Below are 25,989 nucleotides of genomic sequence, written 5' to 3'. Positions count from 1 at the left end.
AAATACGCCTACGAATGAGTCAAATCTTACCCCAAGCGACAGTTCGAAAATCGAAATGAACGCTGAAGATTCAAAACTGCAAAAAGAGAAACAAGAAAAAGAAAGACTAGAAAAAGAAAGACTAGAAAAAGAGCCACTGGAAAAAGAGCAACTGGAAAAAGAGCGACTAAGAAAAGAGCAACTAAGAAAAGAGCAACTAAGAAAAGAGCAACAAGAAAAAGAGCAACTGGAAAAAGAGCAACTGGAAAAAGAGCAACTAAGAAAAGAGCAACTAAGAAAAGAGCAACTAAGAAAAGAGCAACTAAGAAAAGAGCAACAAGAAAAAGAACGACCAGAAAGAGAGCGACTAAGAAAAGAGCAACTAAGAAAAGAGCAACTAAGAAAAGAGCAACAAGAAAAAGAACGACCAGAAAGAGAGCGACCAGAAAGAGAGCGACCAGAAAAAGAACGACTAGAAAAAGAACGACTAGAAAAAGAGCAACTGGAAAGTGAGCAACTGGAAAGTGAGCGACAGAAAAAAGAGCAACAAGCAAGTGAGCGACAGAAAAAAGAGCAACAAGCAAGTGAGCAGGAACTTTGTCATCTAAAAGGTTATATTCAACGGCTAGAACAGGAAATGAAGAAGGAAACAAAATCATTGCAACAGAAACGAATGCAACAAAGCATACTAGAACTGGCAATGGTAGAACTGAAAGTACTAGAAGAAGAAGCGAATAGATTGGAAGAAGAAGCGAAGCAACTACAAAAGGCGAATATAGAAGAGGAAGCGAAACAGCTAAAACTAAAAGCAATGCAACTAGAAGCGGAAGCGAAGCAACTACAAAAGGCGAATATTGAAGAGCCATCAAATCAAGACGAACAGGAACGAAAAGAAAAATTAGAAAGTGGAAGATCAAGCGAGGAAGCGAAACTTAACAAATATCAAATGTTAAATCTAAAAAATGAACGATTTAAGAAGTTAATTGAAGAAGAAGGGGAAAGAATAGAACATGAAAACCAAGACGGAACAAGACCAGATCAAAAAACAATAGAACCGGATATAATAGAACAGTCAATACTTGATCTCGAATTTTTAGTAAAAGTGAAACAAAAATTAGAAGAGGAAGCTAAAGGTAAAGAATTAGAAGAGGAAGCAAATCGATTAGAAAAATTGAAAAGGGGTTTAAGCGAGGTTGCGGAATTTAAAAAAGATATAATTAGAAATTTAGAGCAACTAAAGCTGGAATTCGAAAGATTAAAAAACGTAATTAGAGCAGAAGAACAAGAAATACTACCACAAGAAATAATAGAGAAGGCAATGGTTGATATAGCCTTTCTAAGAACGAAGTTAAATGAATTAAAAGAGAATGCATCACAATTACAAAATACGAAAATAGAAAAGGAAGCTAAAGAAGTAGAAGAGAAAGCTAAAGAATTAGAAGAGGAAGCAAATCGATTAGAAAAATTGAAAAGGGGTTTAAGCGAGGTTGCGGAATTTAAAAAAGTTATAATTAGAAATTTAGAGCAACTAAAGCTGGAATTCGAAGAATTAAAAAACGTAATTAGAGCAGAAGAACAAGAAATACTACCACAAGAAACAATAGAGCAGTTGATAGTTGAAATAGCCTTTCTAAGAACGAAGGTAAATGAATTAAAAGAGTATGCATCACAATTACAAAATACGAAAATAGAAAAGGAAGCTAAAGAAGTAGCAGAAAAAGCTAAAGAATTAGAAGAGGAAGCGAAAGAACTAGTAAAGAAACAACTAGAAAAAAAACGGCTAGAAAAATTGAAAAACGGATCGAATGTAAATATACCCAATGAGAAAATTTTATGCAAGAGGATCGTAGATATAATTTTTAAAGAACAAAAAATAATACTTGCTGCCGATAAGAAAACAATCTCGAAAGAAAAAAAAACAATTTTGAACGTTCCGATGTCTTCAAAGATTATTAAAAGCACAGTTAAAAATATTGGAATGAAAGAAGAAGATTATTTTGCTGCAAGGGAACTCGACTTTATACCAAGCGAAATAAAAATTTCCACTGATCAAATAGAGAAATTAAGAAACTTTTTAAGTAATGATAAACCTTCTGTATTAAAAAGAAATGACTCTGAAAATTTCAATTTTGACGATGAGGTATTAGAAAGTAAAGAATTGAATGAAAAACTTGAAGCAATAGAGCTTATGCAACAAATCATTAGTGAACCAGAGATATTCGAACAGCTGAACAGTAAATTATTTTATTGTTTAAAACCGAAAAAGAAAAACGGATACTACGCTAACAAAGGAACCATTTCTAAAATAATTTCTGAATGTCAAAACGAGAGGGTACAGTTAATATTAGCTAAAATAGCTGAAGTAGAAATTACAGAACATGATGGTTCACAATGGATCGATAATAATACGTATTTTAAACACAAATATGATTTTTTTATAGTTAATGATAAATGCACACAAGGGGTTTTTTTGGATTACAAAGATGCGTTGATTTCCGTTGACGATTATAAAGAAATCAATGCGTTGATTTCTGCACAGGACAAGACAGAAAGCAAGAATGAAGAATTGTTTACAAAGTTTTTCAAGATTGAGCCTCGCACAAAATTTTTGCAACAATTTTATCATTATCTGAGTGAGCAGGGACTTTCAATACCTAAATATATGATTGATTGTGAAAGCCACGCATTTATCATCAACCCAATAGTCAAGAAAACAGGCACAAAATATATTTTTTATGAATCGAAAGGCGATAAAGATTCTGATTGTAAAAAATTTGAAACAGAGTTGTTGAAATTCAAAAAGAATAAAGAGATATTTTTGGATAATATAGGCCCACTTTTGAAACAATTTTATATAACCTTGGCCTGTGAGAAAATTAATCTCTATAAAAAATCTGAAATACCCGAGGCCAGCCGAAAATAAACAAATTAAATAAAAACATGATAAAATGGTTAAACTTAGTGATTTTTAAAATACTAATCGAATTTACTTTATTTATTTATGTTTTACTTCTATTACTTTTTAGGAAGTTCGCTTTATATTAATAGGAACTATTGCTTAACTCCTGCGTATCTCTGTGGGACTCCCCCTTCACTTCTTTTCACGCGTAATTGCCGTGGATTAGGTCCTTTTTCATAGGAGGCAGTCATTATGTGGAGGGAATGAGATTCTGTCTACTGTTTATCGCTAAGGTATACAAGCTACAACCACACTCTACTCTGCCTATATCCTTGCTAAAAGGTGTGGGATCTTTTTCCATACTATAGGCAAGGTTCAACGACTTACACAGCAACCACCTATTTCTCATGGCTTGTCAGTGTTTTTTGGTTTTTTTTATTATTCATTGGCCGCCCCCTTTGGTATTTTTCTTTAGGTTACATTCGTTTCGGAAATAAGTGGGTGGGTGGAACCTTCGACCCATCACACTGGGGTCCGACTTGTAAACCACTCAACCATACCACCCTAAACTTAGTTAATAACAATTTAAATATAAAAAATAATTAACATACTAAAAAATATTCGATTGAATTTTATTGAATCTGTTACTTTAAGGTCGTAGTTGTTTTGATTTTAATTATGCGCCAATTGGATTTTTAACTTTTTATAATTATTCATGCAAAACTTATGATGGCTATATAGAACAGATTGCGCTGATATTATTTCCATTGAGTCATCTGGTCAATCTTATTCGATGCATCTTCTTCTCACAAGACTTATTAGTTACTGTTTATTACATAATCTCTTTGTTTATAAGTTCGCTTCTGCTTCAGTTGACATTCCCAACTCCTAAATATACAACTTATGATATTTTTCAACCTCCCATCAAGTTATTATGTACTGCATTATTCGAGTTCTACATTTTTAAATAAGAAAGAGTTAATTTTCAAGTAGATCGTATTTTCTTATTTACATCATTGGTCAGATTATCAATACTCGTTTTCCCAATTATCAGTAACAAGTTTTTCTTCTTATTGTAGGCGAATATGGCAGATCTCTTAAGTATAAATTTTTTATCCGTTGTATTTATGTATAAACCTTTATTTCCTGTTCTATATATTCTTTTATCAGTGTTTTTTAATTTTTTACTCGATTTTTAAAACTCTTATTTAATTGAGCAGATAATTGCTGGTATCTCGGAACTTCGTCACGCCACATGTATAGCCAAGCCAAGTATTTTTTTACATCTTCTTTTTAGGTGGTCTACTTTTTTATATGCTTCTCCAAAGTGTTATTATTTTGATTTTCTCCAAAGAACATATTTATATCCAGCATAAAACAGTTCTTTCTCCTTATTTTGGCTTAGCGTTTCACATTTTAAGCCAGATTGAATATCCGGCTATGTTAATTATCAATTTTTTATTGGATGCTGGAAAGTTTTTATGTGGATGTTTACCTTTTATTTTACATATAAAATTTCTCTCTGCTTCAACCCAATAGATTGTCTAAGTCATAATTGGCATTTATGTTTACGTTTTTGATGATAAGTGCACCTTATTCACCACTTTTATTTTGTATATAGCAGCTCTGCCTATTGAAATTTCTTTACCGGTGAAAAGTGTCTTATTTAGATATAACCATTTCCCCGATAAAATTTAAATACTCGATAGTCCTTTCACAAGTTCTTATCTTTTAAAATATAATATTTATTTATTTGCTGGATGGTAGTAAATTGATTTTTTTGCTAAAACTTTCCTTATCCGATCATTTCTTTAACAAAGATCCAAAATCAATATGATATATTATTTTGTTAAAATTTTAGAAAATCAATATGGCATCAATATTATATTTATATAAATCAATAAGAGTTTATTCTTGATTTTAATTAAGTCTGGTACAGCTAAATCTCTTTATATTTATTATTGTCAAAAAAACACCCATGCCTTCAACTATTGTCGTTAAGCTTTTTTTCAGCAAACCTTTTCCTTTTTAATTCCGAACATCGCTTTTTGTTTAAGACTTTTTATTTTGAGCATAAAATGTGAATCAGGATGTAATAAATTATAGATAGTTGCAAACATATGGTGTATATACTTATTTTACGTATTATAATAATAAGATTTTCATCCATCTGCATATATTATCGATCACCCTCTAAATGGCATTCTTTAGGGTTTATTTAATTCTATTCGGAACGAATATAGCAAATATTTTGCTTAAGAATTCTCTTGTGGCCATAATAATTAAAGCTAAGGTCTGATATATTGGACATATCCTCAATGAAACTTAATCTTATATTTTTGCATTGTCCCATCATCTTAAATAATGTATTCAAGAACACCCATACCCACTGTTTTCTTGCTATAAAGTAATATTATTTGTTTCTTTACCTTACTTGTTAATCAGCGGATCTTTAATTTATTTCAAAAAATTCGCAAATATTCTTTTGTAGGCGTCTATTGGAAGAAAAGAATACAAATTTTGACAATACCTAGGTGTAATCTTTGAATTTGCACAACCATGTATCTTTTCTAATAGATATGATAGATTTGTATTTATCTCACCATAGTTCATATACCTATAGTTATAATCACAAAAACTATTTTTGTAGCTTTTAAAGCCATTGGTAAACTTAGCTGCGTTCAAAAACAATAAAAGCATATTCATTCAACATTTTCTTATTTCTAAAATAAGATTTAGACTAATTTATGTTTTTGCTTTAAATTACTATAAAAATTGGCATTTTTTTATGTTGTTAGTTAATTACCCAGTGTTGATAAGAATTCATAAACCAGAAAAAAATACACCCCAACATATACATACGTAGAATAAAATAATTTAAAGAAAATATGGTAAATTTATTCTTGATATCAGGTGCTATGTTTTATATTATTATAGTCAATGTTTCGATAACTCTTTAGGTAAAGAATATTGGCTGTTTACATTTATACCTATAAAAGGTGTTTTAACCATATTATATTTTAAATCAACTTTTCTCTTTTTATGTTAAGTATGGAAAACACCATGAATTCCAAATTATTTTAATAAATCTAGAATGCACAAAAAAAATATTATCATTTCATTTCTATTATATAACATTTATAGTGAATTTATCCTTCATGAATGACTATTTTCTGTGAATCACGAAAAAGCATAAGGAATGTAACTGTTATAGTGATCGTCGATATTTTCTAATTTGTGACCTCTAAGAATCTAATAACTAAATATTAGATTCGGTTTAGAATGAATAATCCTTTAATTGTTATAATATTGCTTAATTGATAATAAAAATATTTATTGGGTTCTTAAACTTTTTGAAAGTAAAAATAATATATTGTATAGAAAATCAAAAGCGTGCAAAATTTTACTTATTCTAAAAGTAAATACAACTTTTGGCATATAAATACACAAATTAACAAAAATTCAACCAGACCGAGTCCATGAAATACAAAAAAACTCGTTAAACCCATTCCCAATTTTATTGCGAAATTGGGTGTTCACAGTTATTTTAATGGTATTAATTACGTACAAAAAAAACCCTATGATTCTGAAATTATATCGCAATTTGTGGCGGTTTATTCACCTTTAATTAATTTATGTGGCTACTTTCATTCGAATCGAAGCCTCTATGCTGAAATTAAAAGAACCGCAAAAATGCTAGCACGTTTTTGAATTTAATTTAAACATTCCAACCAGCATCATCAAATAAATTTTCTTTTTTTTGATTCATGCCTACGTTTTATAATTGAATATAAAAAACATTTGAAATTAACCGTAGTTTAAGCAACGTAAATACAACACCGTCATGTAATATTTCAGAAAAAAAATGAACGACCCATATCTTGATTATTTCTATTTTGAAAACAAGATATTTGTGCATTTGGTTTATAATGCTGAAAATTTTTGAGATGTCTGTGTAATAACACAAAAGGTCACATATGATGCAAAAAAAGCCACATCTTTTATTAAACTCGGTTTATGTCAATAATATATTTACACTATTGCAAAATAATAAAGCGGAGAGGAAAGACGCCTATAGCTACCATGGCTGCAAATTAGGCAAGTTCTTTAGAATAAAATTTACATTTGTTTGGAGTTTAAAATATCGTTTTTTTTACATTATCTCAAAATTTAATTATTATAAAATTTTTTTAAAATTAATAAAATTTGTTCATTGAAGTATTTTATCTTTGGTTTTAATTGTGTACGTGACATGTATTAAAAATAAGAATTTTCCGCAGTAGATTTAATTAGATAATGAACTTAGTAGTTTATATGATTCATTTTTTTACGATATTTATTGCATATGGGACATTATGTTGTAGGATGAGTAATGTTAGAAGAATCAGAATTTTCATCCTATTCACTGCGTCTAGACATAAGTGATTCGATTTTGTTCATGTAACCATCTGGTAAATATACTACCGGGATTTTCTGAAAATGTAATCTAATGGATCGTATGAACTCATTTGCTAGTAGCTCTTCAATGAAGCCAACATTAGAATTATTCTCTTTTACGAGCTCCAAGAATTTTTCGCTGCCAATATAAAGATTTTTCAAAGTATCTCCATTTATAAGCTCATCGTGATAATCTTGTAACTCAATTGTTTTTTCTTCGGCATAAATTATATGACTGAGAAACTCCTTAAGAAAATAAATTAATGGATCGTTTGTATCCATAGTAAGCACGTAATATGCAAATTCCCGATCGTCATGGCATGTATAGTACAACCTAGATATCAGATAAGCTTGTTTTGGTGATGGTGTCTTTTTTGATTTTATTTCCAGTTCGCTTAAGATTTGTGATTTTTTTTCGTGATTTTGTGGTGTTGGCGTGATTTCTTTTATCCTCTTATTTATTTCATAAGTCATTTCATGCTCTGATATTTTGCGATTCGTTAAACTCAAAGGGCGGGCAGGTATTATGATTCTAATTATATAATAAATAGTTATAGTAGAAAGTAAATAAATACATGAGCGATTCACGCCAAAATTGTGCTTTGATATTTTCATCTTGTGGCTTTTTAATGGGATTGAGATATTTGAGATTTATAGAGAAAATTTAGAATCGAAAGGGGAAAATAATGATAAAAAGGAGATTAAAGATAACAAAGATAATCAGAAATATTTCGATCGCAGTTTATTCTTTTTGAACTCTCTAAATTCCGTATTATAGCATTGAAAAATAAAAGCGGTTTACTTGATTTGTAGAAATGGATTTTATCCAATTCACAAATGCCGAACAACAATAATACAATGAGGCATTGACCACAAAGACGTGTGCTTAAAAAATATTCTAAGCACTAAAAGGAAATATAAAAGCTAACAGAATCAGAAAAATATTTTTGTGGGAAAAATTACATATATGTGTCTTAAAGGGGAACAGAAATGATAAAAAGTTGCAAAGTTGAAAATAAGCAAAGAAACATCGAGCGAATATTTCTATACAGCAAAAATACGTTTTAATGAATAAATACAAGCTGTGCAAACAAAACATAGTCGTAAATAAATAAATCACAGTCACAAAATAAACTTATTTATGTGGAAATTTTATTTTATTACCCTTCATCCATTATAATTTAAATCACAACATTCAGAAGCCAATCATTACTTTTGTTATAGATAATTAATTGAATTTAATATTGGGTGTGGTTTAAATATATTATTTAGAGCAAGCAAAAGTCAAGACATCTAGATAAACATACCATATTAATCTTTGCTCAAGTATAATTAATATATTTTCATGTATTTTCTACCTTTGTTACTTATGTATATTCAAGTATCTTGTAATAGCCTATAATACTTCTTTCCGTTTAAACAAAAAAATCTTCCTCTGAATACCTTCCCCTTCAAAAGTTTATCAATAAAGTATATTACTCTGGTATTTATAAGATCCACACGCCTCAGTTTCAGCTGTATTTGCCAAATCATTGATATAAATCATAGTGTATTTTTTATGAGCCAACCAGATTATATCGCAATACATTACTCTGATTCTGTAATTGTAAATCTTTTTTTCAAAAGCAAATGATGTTATCTTGATGCAATCATTTTCAAGGCTCCCCAATTTATTTTTATTAAAATTATGATTTCAATACATGCAAAAATGTTTTTATTTATACCACTTTTAGTTATCCGAGCTTAATCATAGGAAATTTTGATGTCTTATTATTTATGATATTCCAGTTAATCTTATCTTATATGATTCGTATTTAGAAAATGTCTATGGCAGTCATCTTTTAAAAGAAAATCAAAAATATAATGAAGATTTAGTTTTATATGATGTACTATTCAAAATAATCAATTTTTGTGATAAAAAGTTCTAGTTTTTACAGGTTAAATTTGATTTCTTCAAATCAAAAAATGGTATAAGCATTTCTATAAATTTAAAGGACAAATAAAAATCAAATATTTTTTTTTGGTGTAGCGATACTATTTCAAAATTTGATTCTTTTTTAATTTATCTCTCTAATTGAAATTTAGAACCAGAAACGACTTTAATCCAACATAGTATTTGTTCCAATCACCCGGTTAACCTTAAAATTAACTCGAAAGATGAAATTCACTTTTTAGTTGAATTTATAGAATCAATATTTATCATTTATAAAATATATAATAATTACTCTCAGTGGTTATTATATCATATTTTTGTGCTTGCTTCTGTATAGAATCGATCATTCAAATTTATAATGTTTTTGTTTGATATCAATAACCATTTTTCATTTTTCTTACGTTTAATTTGATTTTATACAGCAGTGGATATTCGTTATTCAGCCTAAATATTAGGCTATAAAACTCTTAAAATATATTTCTTATTTAAGATTTTATTTGTTGAGTAATATTTGCTTGACATGTGGATAATTTCGGAAATTTATATAACATTGGTATCTCTTGCTAGTATGAATAGTTTTTATGTTTTTTTTTGCGGGATCATTAGATGTGATTATTGTTTTATGACTTATTATTGTAATAAATTTCGTGAATATTAGTCACCAAATACAAAAATATGCTTTTATTGTATAAAAAAAGATAATAAATACAAAAATGACTCGGGATAATAAGAATTATTATATTTTTTGCGCTATATAAAATATATTTATTTGCTGTTTAAGTTTTTTATTTTTATTGTGAAATCTGCTGAGACATAGAAAGCCTATTGGGAACATTACCCAACAACTTAATGCATCTTTAAAACTTTACCATAATCTATCTTCATTGATGCTCTATTTATGTAAATTGGCATGAAAATATGTGCCTTTCAAAGTATTTTCTGTATAATAAAAAATCCTTTATGTAATAATTCGACTTTATTTGGTATAATAATGTCTTTTTATCCTCTAGTATATGACTAAAATAGCCCAGACTATTTGTACAAATATATAAATATCATTAGATGTGCCAGTACATAAAACCAAATTTCAAACTGTTCTAACGCCTTAATTAGTCACAGAATTACCCAATTCTAATGCATGTATATTTGATCAAAGTACTTTTGCAAATTATTAAATTGTGATTTTGTACTTTTAAATAGATCAAGAGATAAATTTATTATGTGCGAAAAATAGAAAATAAAATCAAAAAATGTATTTTTTCAAATTTCATTGTTTATAAGAGTCTATTGTAAAGCATAAAGTCTTCATTAGTTATTTTATGCTAGTTCGTTTCAGATAACAATACGAAAAAATAACATCTAGACTGCTAGAAGCAAAAGGGTAATGGAATGTTCATGGGCTTAAAATTAGTAGTCTTCTAAATATGGATTGAAAAATTATAACGCTGAATATTATACGTATTTGGTACATTAATGTCGTAAAATAAATGCAAGAAATCACGGTTCTTGTTTTTCATTTCGTATGAAATATATTATTTTATGGAAGTCAGTTTAAATAATGATATAAAATTTTTTGCTGTCATAATATTTATATGGATATGTGCAGGGAGTTCATAATAAGAAAGAATATATCCGTGAGTTGCACAAATACATTAATGTGATAGTAACTAATTCATTTAACATAAAAATAGTTTTTTATTTTGGTAATTACTATTTTTTTAACAATTGTGCTTATATATTATATGATAAAATAAGACAGTAAGTTGAGTCAAACATATATTTCATGATAAAAATTAAAGATTACATGATTTTTTTTATATAAAATAGTTATATAAGTGCACATTTTATATGTTACTGTATAGGGAATATATTCTTATCCAGTCTAAGAATCCCAAAATCATCGATTTACATGCAAAAAATTGCATGTAAATTTTTAATTTTTTACGCTATTAAATTAAGATATCAATAATGCAACAGGTGCGAAAAAATTATATAATTTAAGATTAAATTTGTTAAATATTTTTTATTTACAATAGAGATTTTCTATTCGCAAATTTAGTAAAACTAATATACTAAGCCTAATGCTTGCTTTCACAGACCACTATTTTCGATATCCACAGCTTTATGGGGTCAAATATTTATACAAAGATGTGCTATAATCAGAATACCATGGAGAAATATTATATGAGAAAAAAAATATGGAAACATCATATTAGTCCTTTAAACATTTTCGATTTTTAATCAATGTTTGTCATTGAAAATAAAATCAGCAGGTAAATATTATCACTGGTAAAGCTCTATTATGTATAAATAATATATTCAACTTGTAGATATATCATATAAATATGGTGAAAGGTTTGCTACATAATAGTTAAAATATTTTATGGCTTTATATGTAACTATCATCACAAACTAATGTGATTTTGTTGTATTTCTTAACGTATATATGTTAATAAGTAGTTATTTTTGAATTGATAGAATATAAGATATTTTGAAATTCACATTAATTATTTTATATGGTTATATTTTTTCGGCTTTATACTGTAAAAAAGCGTTTGTTATATCAGATGTAACAAATAAATAGCATAAATTAAAATTATTTCCGATTTTTATTATTATTGAAAGTTTATTTTTTTTATTTTCAAAGATTATCAATTAGTTATTCATATATGAAATACGATTCTGAAGTATCCGAATATAGCATTATATAAATTTGTACTGTTAAAATTGTTTTTTAGCTTTTTTTTTGCTTTTTAAGCATTTTTTGTTGTTTTAATAAAAGAACTTGAGCTATCATTATTCTACTTAAAAATTTTTAAATGTACAAAAATAAAATAATTTGCATACAAATGATTTTGCTTTTTTTTTAACTATTCTATTGATTAATATAAAAAAACAGCGTTTTTTATTTAGATAAACATTTGCTCGAAAACAAGGTGCACCATTTCTATTATATATTATAATTTACATAATTTTTATGGTGTTTACAGATATGACCATATGCAAATTTAAATCCTATGTAATACATTGAAACAACAAATAGTGTAAGAATAATGATCTATTAAACGCCTGCATAGATTTCAAATACCTAAAAGTTTATATTTACAACAAAAAAGGCTATAAACTGTTTTTAATGGACATAAAGATACACAAATGTAGCTAATCTATAGAATACAATGTTTATTTTTGTTTATAAATATATGAATTAATTGAAGTTCTTAAAATTCTACTTGTGGAAATCAAATTTCTATAAAGTGGCTTACATATTTGAGTTGGTCAAATTCTAGTATTTTGTCCTTTTGAAATATGTAAAAGGCAAATTTTGAGAAACTCCATATTAATTACATGAGTTTTAAATCTAAAATAACCAAAAACCCCTGGTATAGCATTATAAATATTACAGCTTTTATATACTATTTATTTTATCAAAAATTGCTATTTTAATTTTGACCTTTTTTTGCTTGTTAAGGTCCAAGAAATACGCAATTTTTATTTTATTTTTTTTGCTTAAGAATAGATTTTAGACAAATAATACAAATACTAAAACTTTATAATATACAATATATCTGATCAATTCACGATTGAAAGACACTAAATCTCTTATACTGTTATTTAAAAGATCGTAGATCCTGTTTTTTATACAAGTGTAAAAATTTTTTAAATCTTTTTTTTTTCGTTTTTTTTCTATAAAAAAATGTTTTTTATTGGTTATATAGTTTTGATTTATGACTTGATCTTTTTGTTAATATTCTTGTTGGTGTTTAATAAATAAAAAATTTAAAAAAAGTGCATTCATTGACAATTTAGAACCGAGATTACTTTTTATTTACATTTTAAGATAATTTAATCTGTCCTACCTAATCTCTGATATGGGCTATAACCATCACCAAATTTTTATTTTTTGCTTTTGTGCCCAGTTAAGATGATATTTCGTTTACATAACGTGCTTTTCATTCGACCAATTTGTTCTATTCGAGTTCTTCTCAAATACCTATCCTTTTTTTTTGAGACATATAATAAAGGGGTTTTTTAAATCCCAGGGATTATAAAACACTGATCTGGTTTGTGAATTCGATATCCTTTTTTTTACGTAATTGTTTCATGAACTAGTTTAAATTAGAACATATTTAATTTTTCAGGTCGTTTTAATTTAATTTTAGGAACAAATAAAAATTATAGTGTACTCTACAATTAAAATATGATATGTGGCTTCAAAATCAGGAATAAAAGTTTCATCAATAGAGAGTTGAAAGAAATCTAACCTTAAGATATATTGATTCTAACAAAAAAAGCAAAAATAAAATATGCAGCTCGTTTTTTTATTAATTTTCATCATCTTTTTTGCATATCGAAAGAAAGACGCAAATTTTATCAATAATTTATATATATTGCTTTTAAGCAATATTATAATAAAACTTAGCACATATAAGACGTAGAGGAAACACATGCTTAATTTTGTAGTAATTATTTGAGATATGTAAGTAAAAATCAGAGAATATATTTAAGTTTGAATTTTTAAAAAATTGAAACTAGGAAAATTAGCATATATAAGAATTTTCTTCGATTAAATATTTTATGAATAATTCTCGTTAAAATACCTCTAAACTGAAAATTTATAATTATTATTTTGTTTTATGTATTTTTTTGGTATTCTGTTATTATAAAAAAAAATTATATGTTCTGGTATTAGTTTTTATATGAACAACACAATATATTATTCAATAGATTGATCATTTTTGGGTTGGTGTTAAAAAGTAATACTCATGTAATTAAAATAAATTACAACCATGAAAATAAAATATTTTCAATCAACATGATAAATGAAATATTGAAAGTACAATTTATTTATGTCACGATTTCGTAGTCAATACGATCGTCTATTTGTTTTCTTGGTAGTTTTAATCTTTGAATTCTCTATCCCATCATGAAATAGATAACCCATGAATGATCTTGGATTCTAAAACAAAAAATCCTTTTATTTCGTCTGTAACCTATCCAAGTTTATGATAAAATAATTTCATCGATTCTATGAAGCGAAATTAATTTTCTATTCAATATAATTGTTCTGTATTATTTTACAATTATCACCGCTTTTTGATTTTTTTGAACAATTAGTAACTAAAATTCGTTGTTACATAAAAATTTAGTAAAATACATAATGTGTATAAGGTATAATTTACCTTTATATTTGCATGACATACTAGTATTAGCTTATATGACACCTTTGCTCTTTAATCCATAGTTTCAAATATCTATAAATGAATAATACATTTCTTTGTGTAGTTATCGATATTTTTACGAATAGAGTGCAATTTATAGAAAAGCTATATTTACCATTATTATACCGTAAAAAACAGTGTGTTTATGATCATATTAATTTATTTTGTTATAAAATAGAAAATTATTTCACTCGTAGTATCTATAGAGATATGATTTTCGATAGATTCTTTATATATTTATATTCAAAATTGTAGAGAATAGGCAGAAATTAATAATTTTACTTAAAGAAACGCGATGGTTTCTAGGTAAATTAGATTTTGCAAAGGCAGCTATGCTATATAAAACACATGAAGTCTGTATAAATACAATTAAAAACCATTAAATTTATAAAATATGTTGAATATGAAGACTAATACGATGTAGATTGATATAAAATATGATTTAAAGGGTGAACCGTCATAATATCAGAAAGTGGCACAACAAACCATAGTCCTGCAATAAAAAAATATAAATTTGAAATTGAAACTAAATTGCAAAATCTCATGTACTATTGATGTTTTACCATCATGATTTTTTTTCATAGTGATTTCCAGTTTAAAAATGAGATCTTCGCTATTAAATATTAAGAATAAAAGTCATAGGTGTTTAAATTATTCAATTCAATGTTTTTAATCTCGAAATTTGAAGTTCTAGGCAATTTTTATTTGTTTATTTTTAAGTAAATTAAAATTTTATTTATCATTGAATCTACATGATTAATTTAAATCAATTACACTATCATTATGCATAAGTGTCCCCTTATTTTTCTAAAAATGAACACAAAATTTCCTAATTCGCTGATACCAGAAATTCTAATCACACCATATATCACGATTTCATGTTTTGTAAATTTATTAGTATGCTTCTATATTGCCAAGATATACTATGTTCCTGTTGTTTCTAAAATCTCAAAGAGATTCAAATTGTGCACAGGTATTTCAAGTATTCTTCTTTTAAATATGGGAAATACTATGCATCATCTTTTTTCTAATTTCTGGATTGTAGATGAGCTTGAACCAAATAATGATGAGGCTCTGGGTCTTCTTTTGATCACAACACTGGGAACTATTATAGTTGGAATTACAATTTCACTATCCATGGTGATAATATTTAGCACTAGAAAACTATATTTAGACAGTGAACCATTTTACAAAAATATATTCTCATTATTGGGTGCATTCTCTTTTTTATTGGGAATAATTATTTTCAGTGCGGTAACTTTCGAAATAAGCTTAATCATGATAATTGTTTATATAATGTTTCTAATATTTTCATATTACAGAGCTTCTTTGCATACAGACTCGATTGAAGTACAAGATGATCCAGAAGAACATATTTTTCAAATAAGTAGTAATTTAAATCAACAAACGAATATAAATGAAACGTCAGAACTTCAATTACCACCTCAAAGAAATTTTACGAATGGAAGAATAATCAATAATAATTCTGGTTTAAGTGAAAATATTTTGAGTGCCCATAGTGGGGTAGATAATACCATTAATTCTTTGCGAGATCAAGTAAATCAAGAGCCGAATTATTATATAATAAATGCTTATGATTCACATGACGCACATTCCATCATCGGACACGTGCAAGAAACTCCAAATAATATTAGACATCCTGAAAATGTAATCAATAATATACAAACTTCTAGAAGCCAGTTTTCGATAATCAACCATAGCAATCTTAATATCGATGAGAATCTAGATTTTTTATTGGAATCAGATTTCCAGGAAAATTTGGCTAGACCAAAAACGACTTTTACAATCAAAAATATCCTCCTTAAATTAGTAAGAATACCCATTGAATTATTTTTTGATTTTACGATATTACACAGAAGAGCTAATAAAAAGATCGTGTCTAGATCTTTTGCGGGTCTTTTTTCACCGGTCATTAACTTTTTAATGATTAAATTGGTTTTTCTGGGGATAATGGAAAATTATATTTTTTACATTTGCATATTAATGTGCTCTTTCCTAGGTATATCACTCTTTCTTATAATCAGATCAAGAAAGCTACCAGTAATAGAATACATGTACTCGTTCTTTACCAGTTGCATGTATATAACAATCTTATCAATCAACACAATGGTGAAAATTATTATTCTGTCTAAAAAAGCCGAAATAACAAACCAATCTATCTGTATACATCTATTGAGTATTGGAAAATGCATACCGGATATCATAACGGGAATCGCAGCATCAAACAGTGGAATGTTTAAAATGGCTGCCCATGCAACAATTTCGTCACAAATCCAAAATATTCTTTTGAACAACGGAATTACTTTAATATATATGTTTCGCAAAAATGGATATGAAAAGATAATCATCCCATATAAAACAATTGGTAGTGTAGCACTTTCTTTTTTACCCATTACTTGTCTAGTACTAGTTCTTAACTATGAGATTAGAAACAGGAAACTGGAAAAAGAACTTGCAGGTGTTTTATCTTTGAACTATTTTTTATTTCATATATTCACTATTTTGTTAAAATCCGATTGAGGCATATAATTGAACAAATTTACAAGGTGTTATCTAAAATATTCATGATAAATATCATATTAGTCATCATTATGACAATAAATAAACAAAATAAATAAATAAAAAAAGTGCTTTTTACCATTAAATTTTATATACATTCATAAAAATTATTTCGAGGTTGTTTACTTTCTACAATTTTTTTGTTCTACGCATGGAATTTATTTGAAGGGGCTTAAATCGTGTTCCGCGACTGTGCTATTTACCTAAAGAATTCTTAGATAAATTAAGATTATAAATATTTGGCAGATGTATTAAATATAAGTAATATTATAGAAAAATTAATTGTATAAAATGTTTGTTCTTTAGAATCAAATGTGTTAAATTAACAATCAATATTGAAAATATGTACTTTAGATGCTAAATAAAAAAAATAAAAATCTCTTTTAACCAGACTTCAGATAGAATTCATGCCTTTCAAATTTAAGATCTTTATTTCTTTATATTGATATTTTATTATTGTAAAATATTTTTTTATAAAAAGCCTGTAGAAATTGATTTCATTTTGTTTTTTTATAGAGCTTTATCTTAATAATGCCTATAAATTTCTTAAAAAGATATCAGTGGGTAAAGAAATATGCTAGATGTGCATAATAGATAAATATCAGGTAAATTATTTAGTTAAAATTTATAGTATTATATACAAGAGACTCAAATTATATAATCATATTGATTTATGGAAAACCATACAGGATAAATTTAATAAAAATTATATTTTTAGCTGATAAACAGTGGGTAAATCAAAAATATCATATTTACACAGAATAAAAACTTTGAATAGCCACAGATAAAATTTTTTTCTAGCATGAAAAATGTGTTTTACCTGTAAGTGGAGGACCATGAATATGGAAAAAATATATTAGCTTTCTAAAATTTAATGTGACTGAACTCGTATTAATAAAAGTAATATTTTTATTTTCTGTTGAATTGCATGTAATAATGTTTGAATTGTGTTTAATTGAAAAAAATGTGATTTTATCTATTTTTATATGACTTTACATTTGAATACTTCAAATAAAAGAATCTTTGACCATAGAAGAGAAATTTAAAAGCATATGTAAGTCTATTATCAGATTTAACACATGATATTATTTTGTATTTGTTTATATATAATAGATTTATTTGGGTTTTGCATCTTTTGCATGGTCAATTGCTGTGTATAATAATAGTTTTAGAATTTGTCTTCTTTCATGTGTGTGTAGAACATTAGATCATGCCATAAATTGTGTGTTTTTACTCATATTAATTTCATTTCAAGTATATACTAAAGCTTTTAAATAGTTAACAGTTTTGTTTAAAATACATAATTAGTATTTAAAAAAAATTATTACCTATTTATTTTTTTGTATTGCATTTTTTTGCGATTTAAAATGAAAATCGTCAAATATTTTATCATAAATTAATATGTGCAAAATATCTATAAATTATTCAATAGTTTTATAGGATATAAATAACAACATTGCATATTTCTTGGTAGGGTTATGTGATTTAAACAAAAATTCATGATCATTAAACTAGACCAGATGAAAGCATTAGTCTCAAAATTATGATAAAGGCTAAAAAAAATTAAGAAATATAGTGCGATTTCTTGTGTCAATAGCTACTGTTATATTATCATGACGAACAAATTATGACACCATATTGATATGTGTGAATCAATAATAGAAAATTAGAAATTATTAATCTCCAATTGAGTTCGCCACAAATATGATACTCAATTTGACAGCGCATAAAAAATCCATTTCACCCTTTTTTGATACGTCAAAAAGTACTAAACTTTGAACATAGGTAAAAATAAATATTTATATGGGAAAAAGCTAATCTTTAAATCTAAAGCCCAATATAATAATAAAAAAGACAACTTTTTTGTTTATCATAATCAAAAATTGTTTCGGATAATTACCAAAATGCCTCCTTGCTCACTTCTTTTTAGTATCCGTGAAAAAATACACTGTAAGTTTATTTAGTGCAATTTTTAAAAAAAAATTAAATTCCTTATTCACAAGCTTAACACCATGGCAAATAGTTTCATGATAAAACACCAAAATCAAATGGTTTATATTATTCAACATCAATTAAAATTATAAAATCAATATTAGCATTTCAGCATAATATGAAATTGTTTTTAACAGTAAATTGTGTGTTTATTTCTCTAACTTCTCCCCGAAACCCGATAACCAGAGTAAATCATATAAAATAACTAAAATTGTATTTTTCGTACGAAATAGCATTAAAACACCCATAATATTATTTATTTAGTGCAATCAAATCAATTGTAGTCGCTCTTTTTGCTATCTTAATTTTAAATCTTACTTTTTATTGTTTAATTATAAAATATGATTTCAGGAGCGCTATAAGATTTTCTCAGCGCGTAATAGGCATTGACATAGCTTAATTCTCTTTACTATATTTTAGTGAGATTTATTGTGAATTGGAAAATATATGATGAGAAATTTTCTAGAAACCTTGCTTACAGCAGTTCACTCGCTTTAAAACTTATGGGGCTATTAATCCAAACAGTATATAAATATTATTTCTTTTGTTGTCTCTGCTCAAAGTGTTTTTATATTTTTTTCATAATTTATTCTCGTTTTTTTATTATTTCTAAAGTAATAAGTAAAAAATTTAGCAAGCAAAAACAATTACCACCAGAGTGACTTGTTAGAATCGATTATATTTTTTTAAAGCCACATCTTAGGGTGCTATAAACCCAAGGAAAAATTTTTTTTCCCATAATGTATTAAATATTAATATAACATATATATGGATGTTTGAGGGGCTCTAATATCTATGAATGTTGTATATTCTTGCAAATTTCAATTTTTGTAGATAAATTCTATAAAACCCTAAACATTAAATTAAAAACTACATAATAAACGAATATTTAGAAAAAATTATATAACTAAATGGCTTTTCAACTATCATCAGACTTTATATATGCAAGATTATCGGTTCTTTTTTTAATACTTAAGCTAAGGTTTGTTATGTTATTAGTTTTAACTACCATAGAATGAATTAATATCTTGATATACTTTAAAATTTCAAATGACAAATTTCCAAAAAAATACCGTATAAATATACTAAAATATAATCTTTTCTTTGAATTGGACTTATATTACTTGTAAAAACCAATTATGTTCATTATATTGCTAATTTAATCTATGAACATTCATTGTATAATGAATTTGAAAGTTCAATAAAGATGTTTATGAATACCTAAAAGCTATATTTCTAGAAATCTTACCCCATTTACCAGATTCTAAGTTGTATAAATAAACAACAAATTGTACGACAATATTTGATACCTATCAGTTTCTACCATATCTAGGTATAATAGTTCAACATGCAAACCTTTAAAAATTTAAGACCTCCTACCTGTAACAAAATATGTATTTTCTGGAAATTTAAGGCATGAAATTGGCTATTATATATTTATCAGGTCCATTGATTTCGTTCATGTTACATATTTAGAAGTTGTAAGTACAATTTGTATTTTTGATAATATATGAACATGTAAATCTTGTAAACTACTTTTTTTAGTTTTAAAATTATAATTTTTGTGTGATTGAAAGTGTTTTCTTTTCAGAGGTGAATACTTGGATTGTTTAGTCTCTTAATTAAAATTTTCTTGAAAATAAAAATATAAAATTTTTCTAATTTTGGTGCACGGCACCTTTAATTCTATATTAAAGCTTATTTTGTACTTTTTTTTTGAATTTTTCAAAATGATCTTTTAAAACAGTGCATGGCTATAATCCTAAATAAGCAAGTGATCTCACTTATAATTGTATTTATTCACTCGTTTTAAAATTATAAAGTATATATTTCATTTTTGTTGGGACTTTTTTCTAATTACAGCTAATTTCAATATTAATATTGTTTAAATAAAAAAAAGTAGAGCTATTTTTTCACTCATTATCTAAAATAATAATTTATGCTAAATAAAAAGCGTTAAAGTGATAAATAGCGTGAAAATATTAAATTTCACATATAATGTCTTGGTAGATGATGGTTTATCAAATTTAATTTTTTTAAAAAATATAGACATTCAAATAATATATATTACATTATTGCGAATCATGTCTTTCATTACTATATAAGTTTATTGAAGATGTACTGTATTTGTAATTTCATGTTCATCTACTATCAAATGATCGATTGAGCTTAGATATGAGACTTATGACCTAGAGATATTAATAAAGATTACAATTTCCAACGCCAATCGATGCACAAATAAAATAATACAATGGCGATTTCACTACTATATAAGTTTATTAGATGTTTTTGCTGTTATTAAGTATAAAAATAGCAAGATGGTCTTTACAAATAAACAAAATAAAAATTATTAAGTTATCGCATAAAAAATTATAATTGCAAATAAATTAATAAACAGAAATAGTTATAAAAGTAAAAACCAAAAACATTTGTATTTTTTTGATCAAACCAAGTTATTTGTTAGTGGTATTTATGGAAACACAAAAAATATCTTTATGGATCTAATTATACGGAAAATTAAAATATATATTTATGATAGAATAATTATATGAACATAGATATATTAACGATGTTGACAGCGACAATCAAGTCACCGTTACAGGAAACATCCTTATCATACAAATACTTGATTTATTACCTTTACACGCGTTCGTAAATCGATCCAAGTCGTTTAAAAGCCACAATCAATTTTTGAGCGCGACAATCTTGTTTATGCTTAGAGCTATATACTTTCGTTAAGGTCAGATTGGCTTAAGGGGGCTTGCAGTATTCTTTGCTAGGCAGATGGTATTAATCACTCGTTTGTAATTTTCTTAATACTCTCTGCGTTGACAGAATTCGGACCAGCAGTAATCCAACTAAATATCCAAGGCTGAATATTAGACGACACAATTATCATCAATTTGGGACGACATAATTTATCAATTAAGATTCCAATTTATTTTTTAATTTCTAGTGTGATTTAAAGAAATTGCAAAATATAATCCTATTGATAAAATATTTATTACGTATGTAAATCAAGAGGTGTATTTTATTTATTTAAAAACATATAGTTATTTTAAAAGATAACACAAGTATATTTCAATTTTCGGTTTTGAATCGAAATTGATTTTAATATTCCTATACATTTGTATATGTTTCAATTTGCGATAATAGAATCAAAATTGATTTTAATATTTCCTTTAGATTTAAAACATGACGTAATTTGAAATATTTAAAACTAAAATCAATTTTCTTACATTCTCATGAACATCCAATCAATTCATTAATAAATTGATTTTTTTGAATAGTTATTTATCAATCATGACAATATGGTTCTGTATTTTTGGTTGAATTATTTTTTTAAATTGGAATTAAAATCAGAATATCGCCAAAAAATTATAAAACAAATTAAACCAGCGAAAACATTCCCTTTAAATTTGATATAAAAATGAGATTTAATTTGAATATTACAAAACACATGTTATTATTGATAAAAATAATAATTTATAGACAAGTATCATTATATTGTGTGTAATTTTTTCTTGTATCTAATATCAATTTTTAACTACCAAGAATACATAATTGAATTCGTGTTTGCTTCTCTGTTGTAGGTGTGCCTTTTTTTTAATAAAATTTTATATTACCAAGAAAATCAGAATTAATTCGTGTTTGATTCTCTGTTGTAGGCTTTTACTTCTTATTATTATTCGATTACTTACAAATTATAAACATAATAATCAAAAAAATTACAAAAAGTGTAGATTTCTCTATTGTAGGCTTTTACTTCTTATTATTATTAGATTACTTACAAATTATAAACATAATCATATAACAAATGACAGAAAGTGTAGATGCAAACAAATGACAGAAAGTGTAGATGCAAACAAATGACAAAAAGTGTAGATGCAAACAAATGACAAAAAGTGTAGATGCAAACAAAAAAAAGATATCAGCTGCGTTTTGATTGTTATGACCAATAGATTAACGCATCTTAATCAATGTTCAAGAATGCTATCGGCCTGTTATTTATTTATTGGTTTTTGATGTAATTTAGTTAGTTCAAATCGTTCAATCAAAATTTAGATTTCTATTTAGAATTGATCAGATTGAAAATTCTTTATGTTTCTGAATATTTACAATCTCGCGATATGCACACAGTTAAAAGATTTAATCTTTTCAAATTTGGAATGAATTTGATTAATTTTTATTTATTTACCCGTATTTATCTTCTTTTTAAGACGTTCGCTTATTAATAAGAGTAACTTTTGCTTATTGATGTAACACAGGCTTTTGTCATTTAGATTTTCCGTTGCCAGTTTTATCATCGTGGATTAGGCTGTTTTACAAGGCGGTGATTGATTTGGAAGAGGAATGAGGTTCTATCTACTTCTGTCGCTGGTTAATTATGATACACTCTACACTTTTCCATATCTTTGCTGAAGGGACAAGGCTAAATTCAATGTTCGGACGCGTTTTCGGCGTCTTATACAACCACTTCCTAATTTACTTAAAAATGTGAAGATAAGAATATATATAATTTCAATGCATTAATGAAGCAAACTAACAGCATTTTGAATTGAACTCAAAATATGGCATAAGTTTTCTTTTTATCGTAATTAACGATTCTTTTAATTAAAGTTTTTTTTTATTATCATGATTTTTTAGTTGAATAGTTGAAAATTTTCTTAGAATTTTAAGCATCGTTTGCTTTTTACTGAATTTTTCAAATAAAAAAAAAGGAGAAAGCAGTGGTATTTTAAGAATATATAAATAAAAAAGGTACATGATGGTAGACTCTAACTGATAGATAAACATATTAAAATCACATGGTATAAAATTTAATGGTCTAGGCTTAAATTTTAATGTACACAGAAAATAATTATGCATGTGGTTTTTCTATAATTTTTTAGCATCTGCAAATGCGTTATCATTTTTCTTATTTATTAAAATTTTTAAATCTCCCTCCTCCTTTAAGTAGAATTTGAGATGTTGAATAAGACGCAAAACACTAAAAAAGGAATATTATTATTCTCTGGAATATTACTAACTTTTGGGGTTTTTATTTTTTTTAGAGACTCTTTTAAATCATCTTCTAGAGGCGACAATCCCAAGACTGCAGAAAATGGCAAGACAGTAGAAACACCGAAGACTGCAGAAAATGGCAAGACAGTAGAAACACCGAGGACTGCAGAAAATGGCAAGACAGTAGAAACACCGAGGACTGCAGAAAATGGCAAGACAGTAGAAATACCGAAGACTGCAGAAAATGGCAAGACAGTAGAAATACCGAAGACTACTGGTGCATCTAAGACTACGGAAAAACCGAAGACTACTGATCCATCTAAGACCATTGAAACCCTCAAGACCGCCTTACTGAAACAGAAGATAGAAAAAATCAAAAAAACACATGATTATCATCCATTTTTTGATCTTAAATCGAAATTAATGCAAATTGTCGAAATTAAATCCGATAGAACAATATTTGAAGATAATAGAGCATTTCTAGTCCAAAAATTATACCTTACATTAACACGATTTGAAGATTTAAATTATGAAATAATAGTGAATTCTACTGATCAAGATAAATTTATCGTTTTCTTGAAGGAAATGGCAAGTGATTTGGTTTTGGCTGGTACTAAAATGATTTCACTTCAATATTATCATGATGAACTTGCTAATGGAAATCTATTGACTGGTCTTAAAGTCGGAGATAAGACTTTGCTTGAATACATTGAGACAGATGGATTTGATGTGTCTCTGGCTGCCAGAACCGTTTCTAAAGCCTTTTATGAATCTATTCATAAACAAGGTTATGCAATTGAACAAATGACTTTGAATAATATAAAAACTTATATGAATATATAATCATTGAAAATTAAATATTATGCATTCCCTTATAGGAGATACAGAATAATATAAATCGATCAATATCATTTAAGCAAAAGAATACAATAAAAACAAATAAATAAAAAAAACCCACATCTATTAAATAGTACGGAAATTATACTTTTTTGTATCTTATAAGGCAAATATCGAATTTTATATACCCTAAAATTTTACAATTCTCTGATATATTTGATCAAAATCAATTCATTTTCTTATATATCATGAATTTGTACTTCAAAATGGGTGTAATATGATAATTATCACCGTCTCATTTCATAATATAAAATCTTTTAAGCTGCTTACCGAAAATATTCGTATATAATATAGCATGAATTTTATATTTCTTGTTAAATTTAAACTCATAATATATTTTAATTAAGGTTTCTTGATAAAAAGGCTTGTATATATTTATTATAAATTTTTAATCAATGTTCCGGACATTAGTAGACCTTTTTAAATAAAAAAATATGTGGTAATAGTAATCTCTTGACATATTTAAATCAAGCTATAAATGAATTTCCAACTGATAATTGCCTTCTGTTTATCAAATTTTAGATCTTATGGTAAATAAATAATAATTTGTGATCCAAATTTGCAAATTCTTGATTAATATGGTCTAAGAACGATTCAAATTTCCAAGATGTACTGATGAATGATGACGTTAAAATCCGAAAATCATATATTTATGAAATTTAGGCTAAAAAAAGTTGTGAAACGACGCTATAAATAAACTTCCAATCACAAAACAAATATTAGTTTAAAAAATATGTAAATTTTTTTGTGAATGTGATTAATTTTCATAATTATAAAATTGTTCAGGTAAAACTCTGATTTTCTTTATTGAGCTTATTCAATAATAAGCGTATTAATTTCTGTATATTCTTCAATGCATCTTTTACTTTCAAAATTTATTAATTCTGGTGTCTTACTCAACCCTAAATTATTTCTTACAGTCTCAAATACTTTAAGACTTTATTCTGGGAATCTATTTCTTTCAAGATTATTGATTCAGGTATCTTCTTACCCTTTAACTCTAATCGTGCTTACGTTTCTTTTTCGTTTTGTTATCCCATTTTATTTTA

At 26.5% G+C, this 25,989-nt stretch overlaps 1 protein-coding gene across 1 annotated transcript; it reads left to right on the top strand.

Moving 5' to 3' along the window:
• Nucleotides 1–55: 55 nt before the first annotated feature.
• LOC147078762 (uncharacterized) lies at nucleotides 56–24,330 on the top strand. Its single transcript, XM_085956801.1, has 4 exons — nucleotides 56–826; nucleotides 1,002–1,027; nucleotides 1,369–1,426; nucleotides 24,118–24,330. The coding sequence occupies exons 1-4, from the start codon at nucleotides 56–58 to the stop codon at nucleotides 24,328–24,330; spliced, it is 1,068 nt and encodes a 355-aa protein (XP_085812927.1).
• The last annotated feature ends 1,659 nt before the right edge of the window (nucleotides 24,331–25,989 follow it).

Source organism: Rhyacophila brunnea, unplaced genomic scaffold, assembly GCF_057557595.1.
Source record: "Rhyacophila brunnea isolate RB1 unplaced genomic scaffold, BYU_Rbru_1.0 scaffold_107, whole genome shotgun sequence".
NCBI classification, from domain to species: Eukaryota; Metazoa; Arthropoda; class Insecta; order Trichoptera; family Rhyacophilidae; genus Rhyacophila; species Rhyacophila brunnea.
This window is presented reverse-complemented; position numbering and strand designations above follow the sequence as displayed.

What these genes read in the sequence shown, in the direction of transcription:
- LOC147078762 (XM_085956801.1), top strand. Translation starts at nt 56, where the DNA reads ATGAACGCTGAAGATTCAAAACTGCAAAAAGAGAAACAAGAAAAAGAA. An exon ending in AAGCGAAGCAACTACAAAAG is followed by an intron (nt 827 to 1,001) that starts GCGAATATTGAA and finishes ATGAAAACCAAG; the next exon opens with ACGGAACAAGACCAGATCAA. An exon ending in CAAGACCAGATCAAAAAACA is followed by an intron (nt 1,028 to 1,368) that starts ATAGAACCGGAT and finishes ATTACAAAATAC; the next exon opens with GAAAATAGAAAAGGAAGCTA.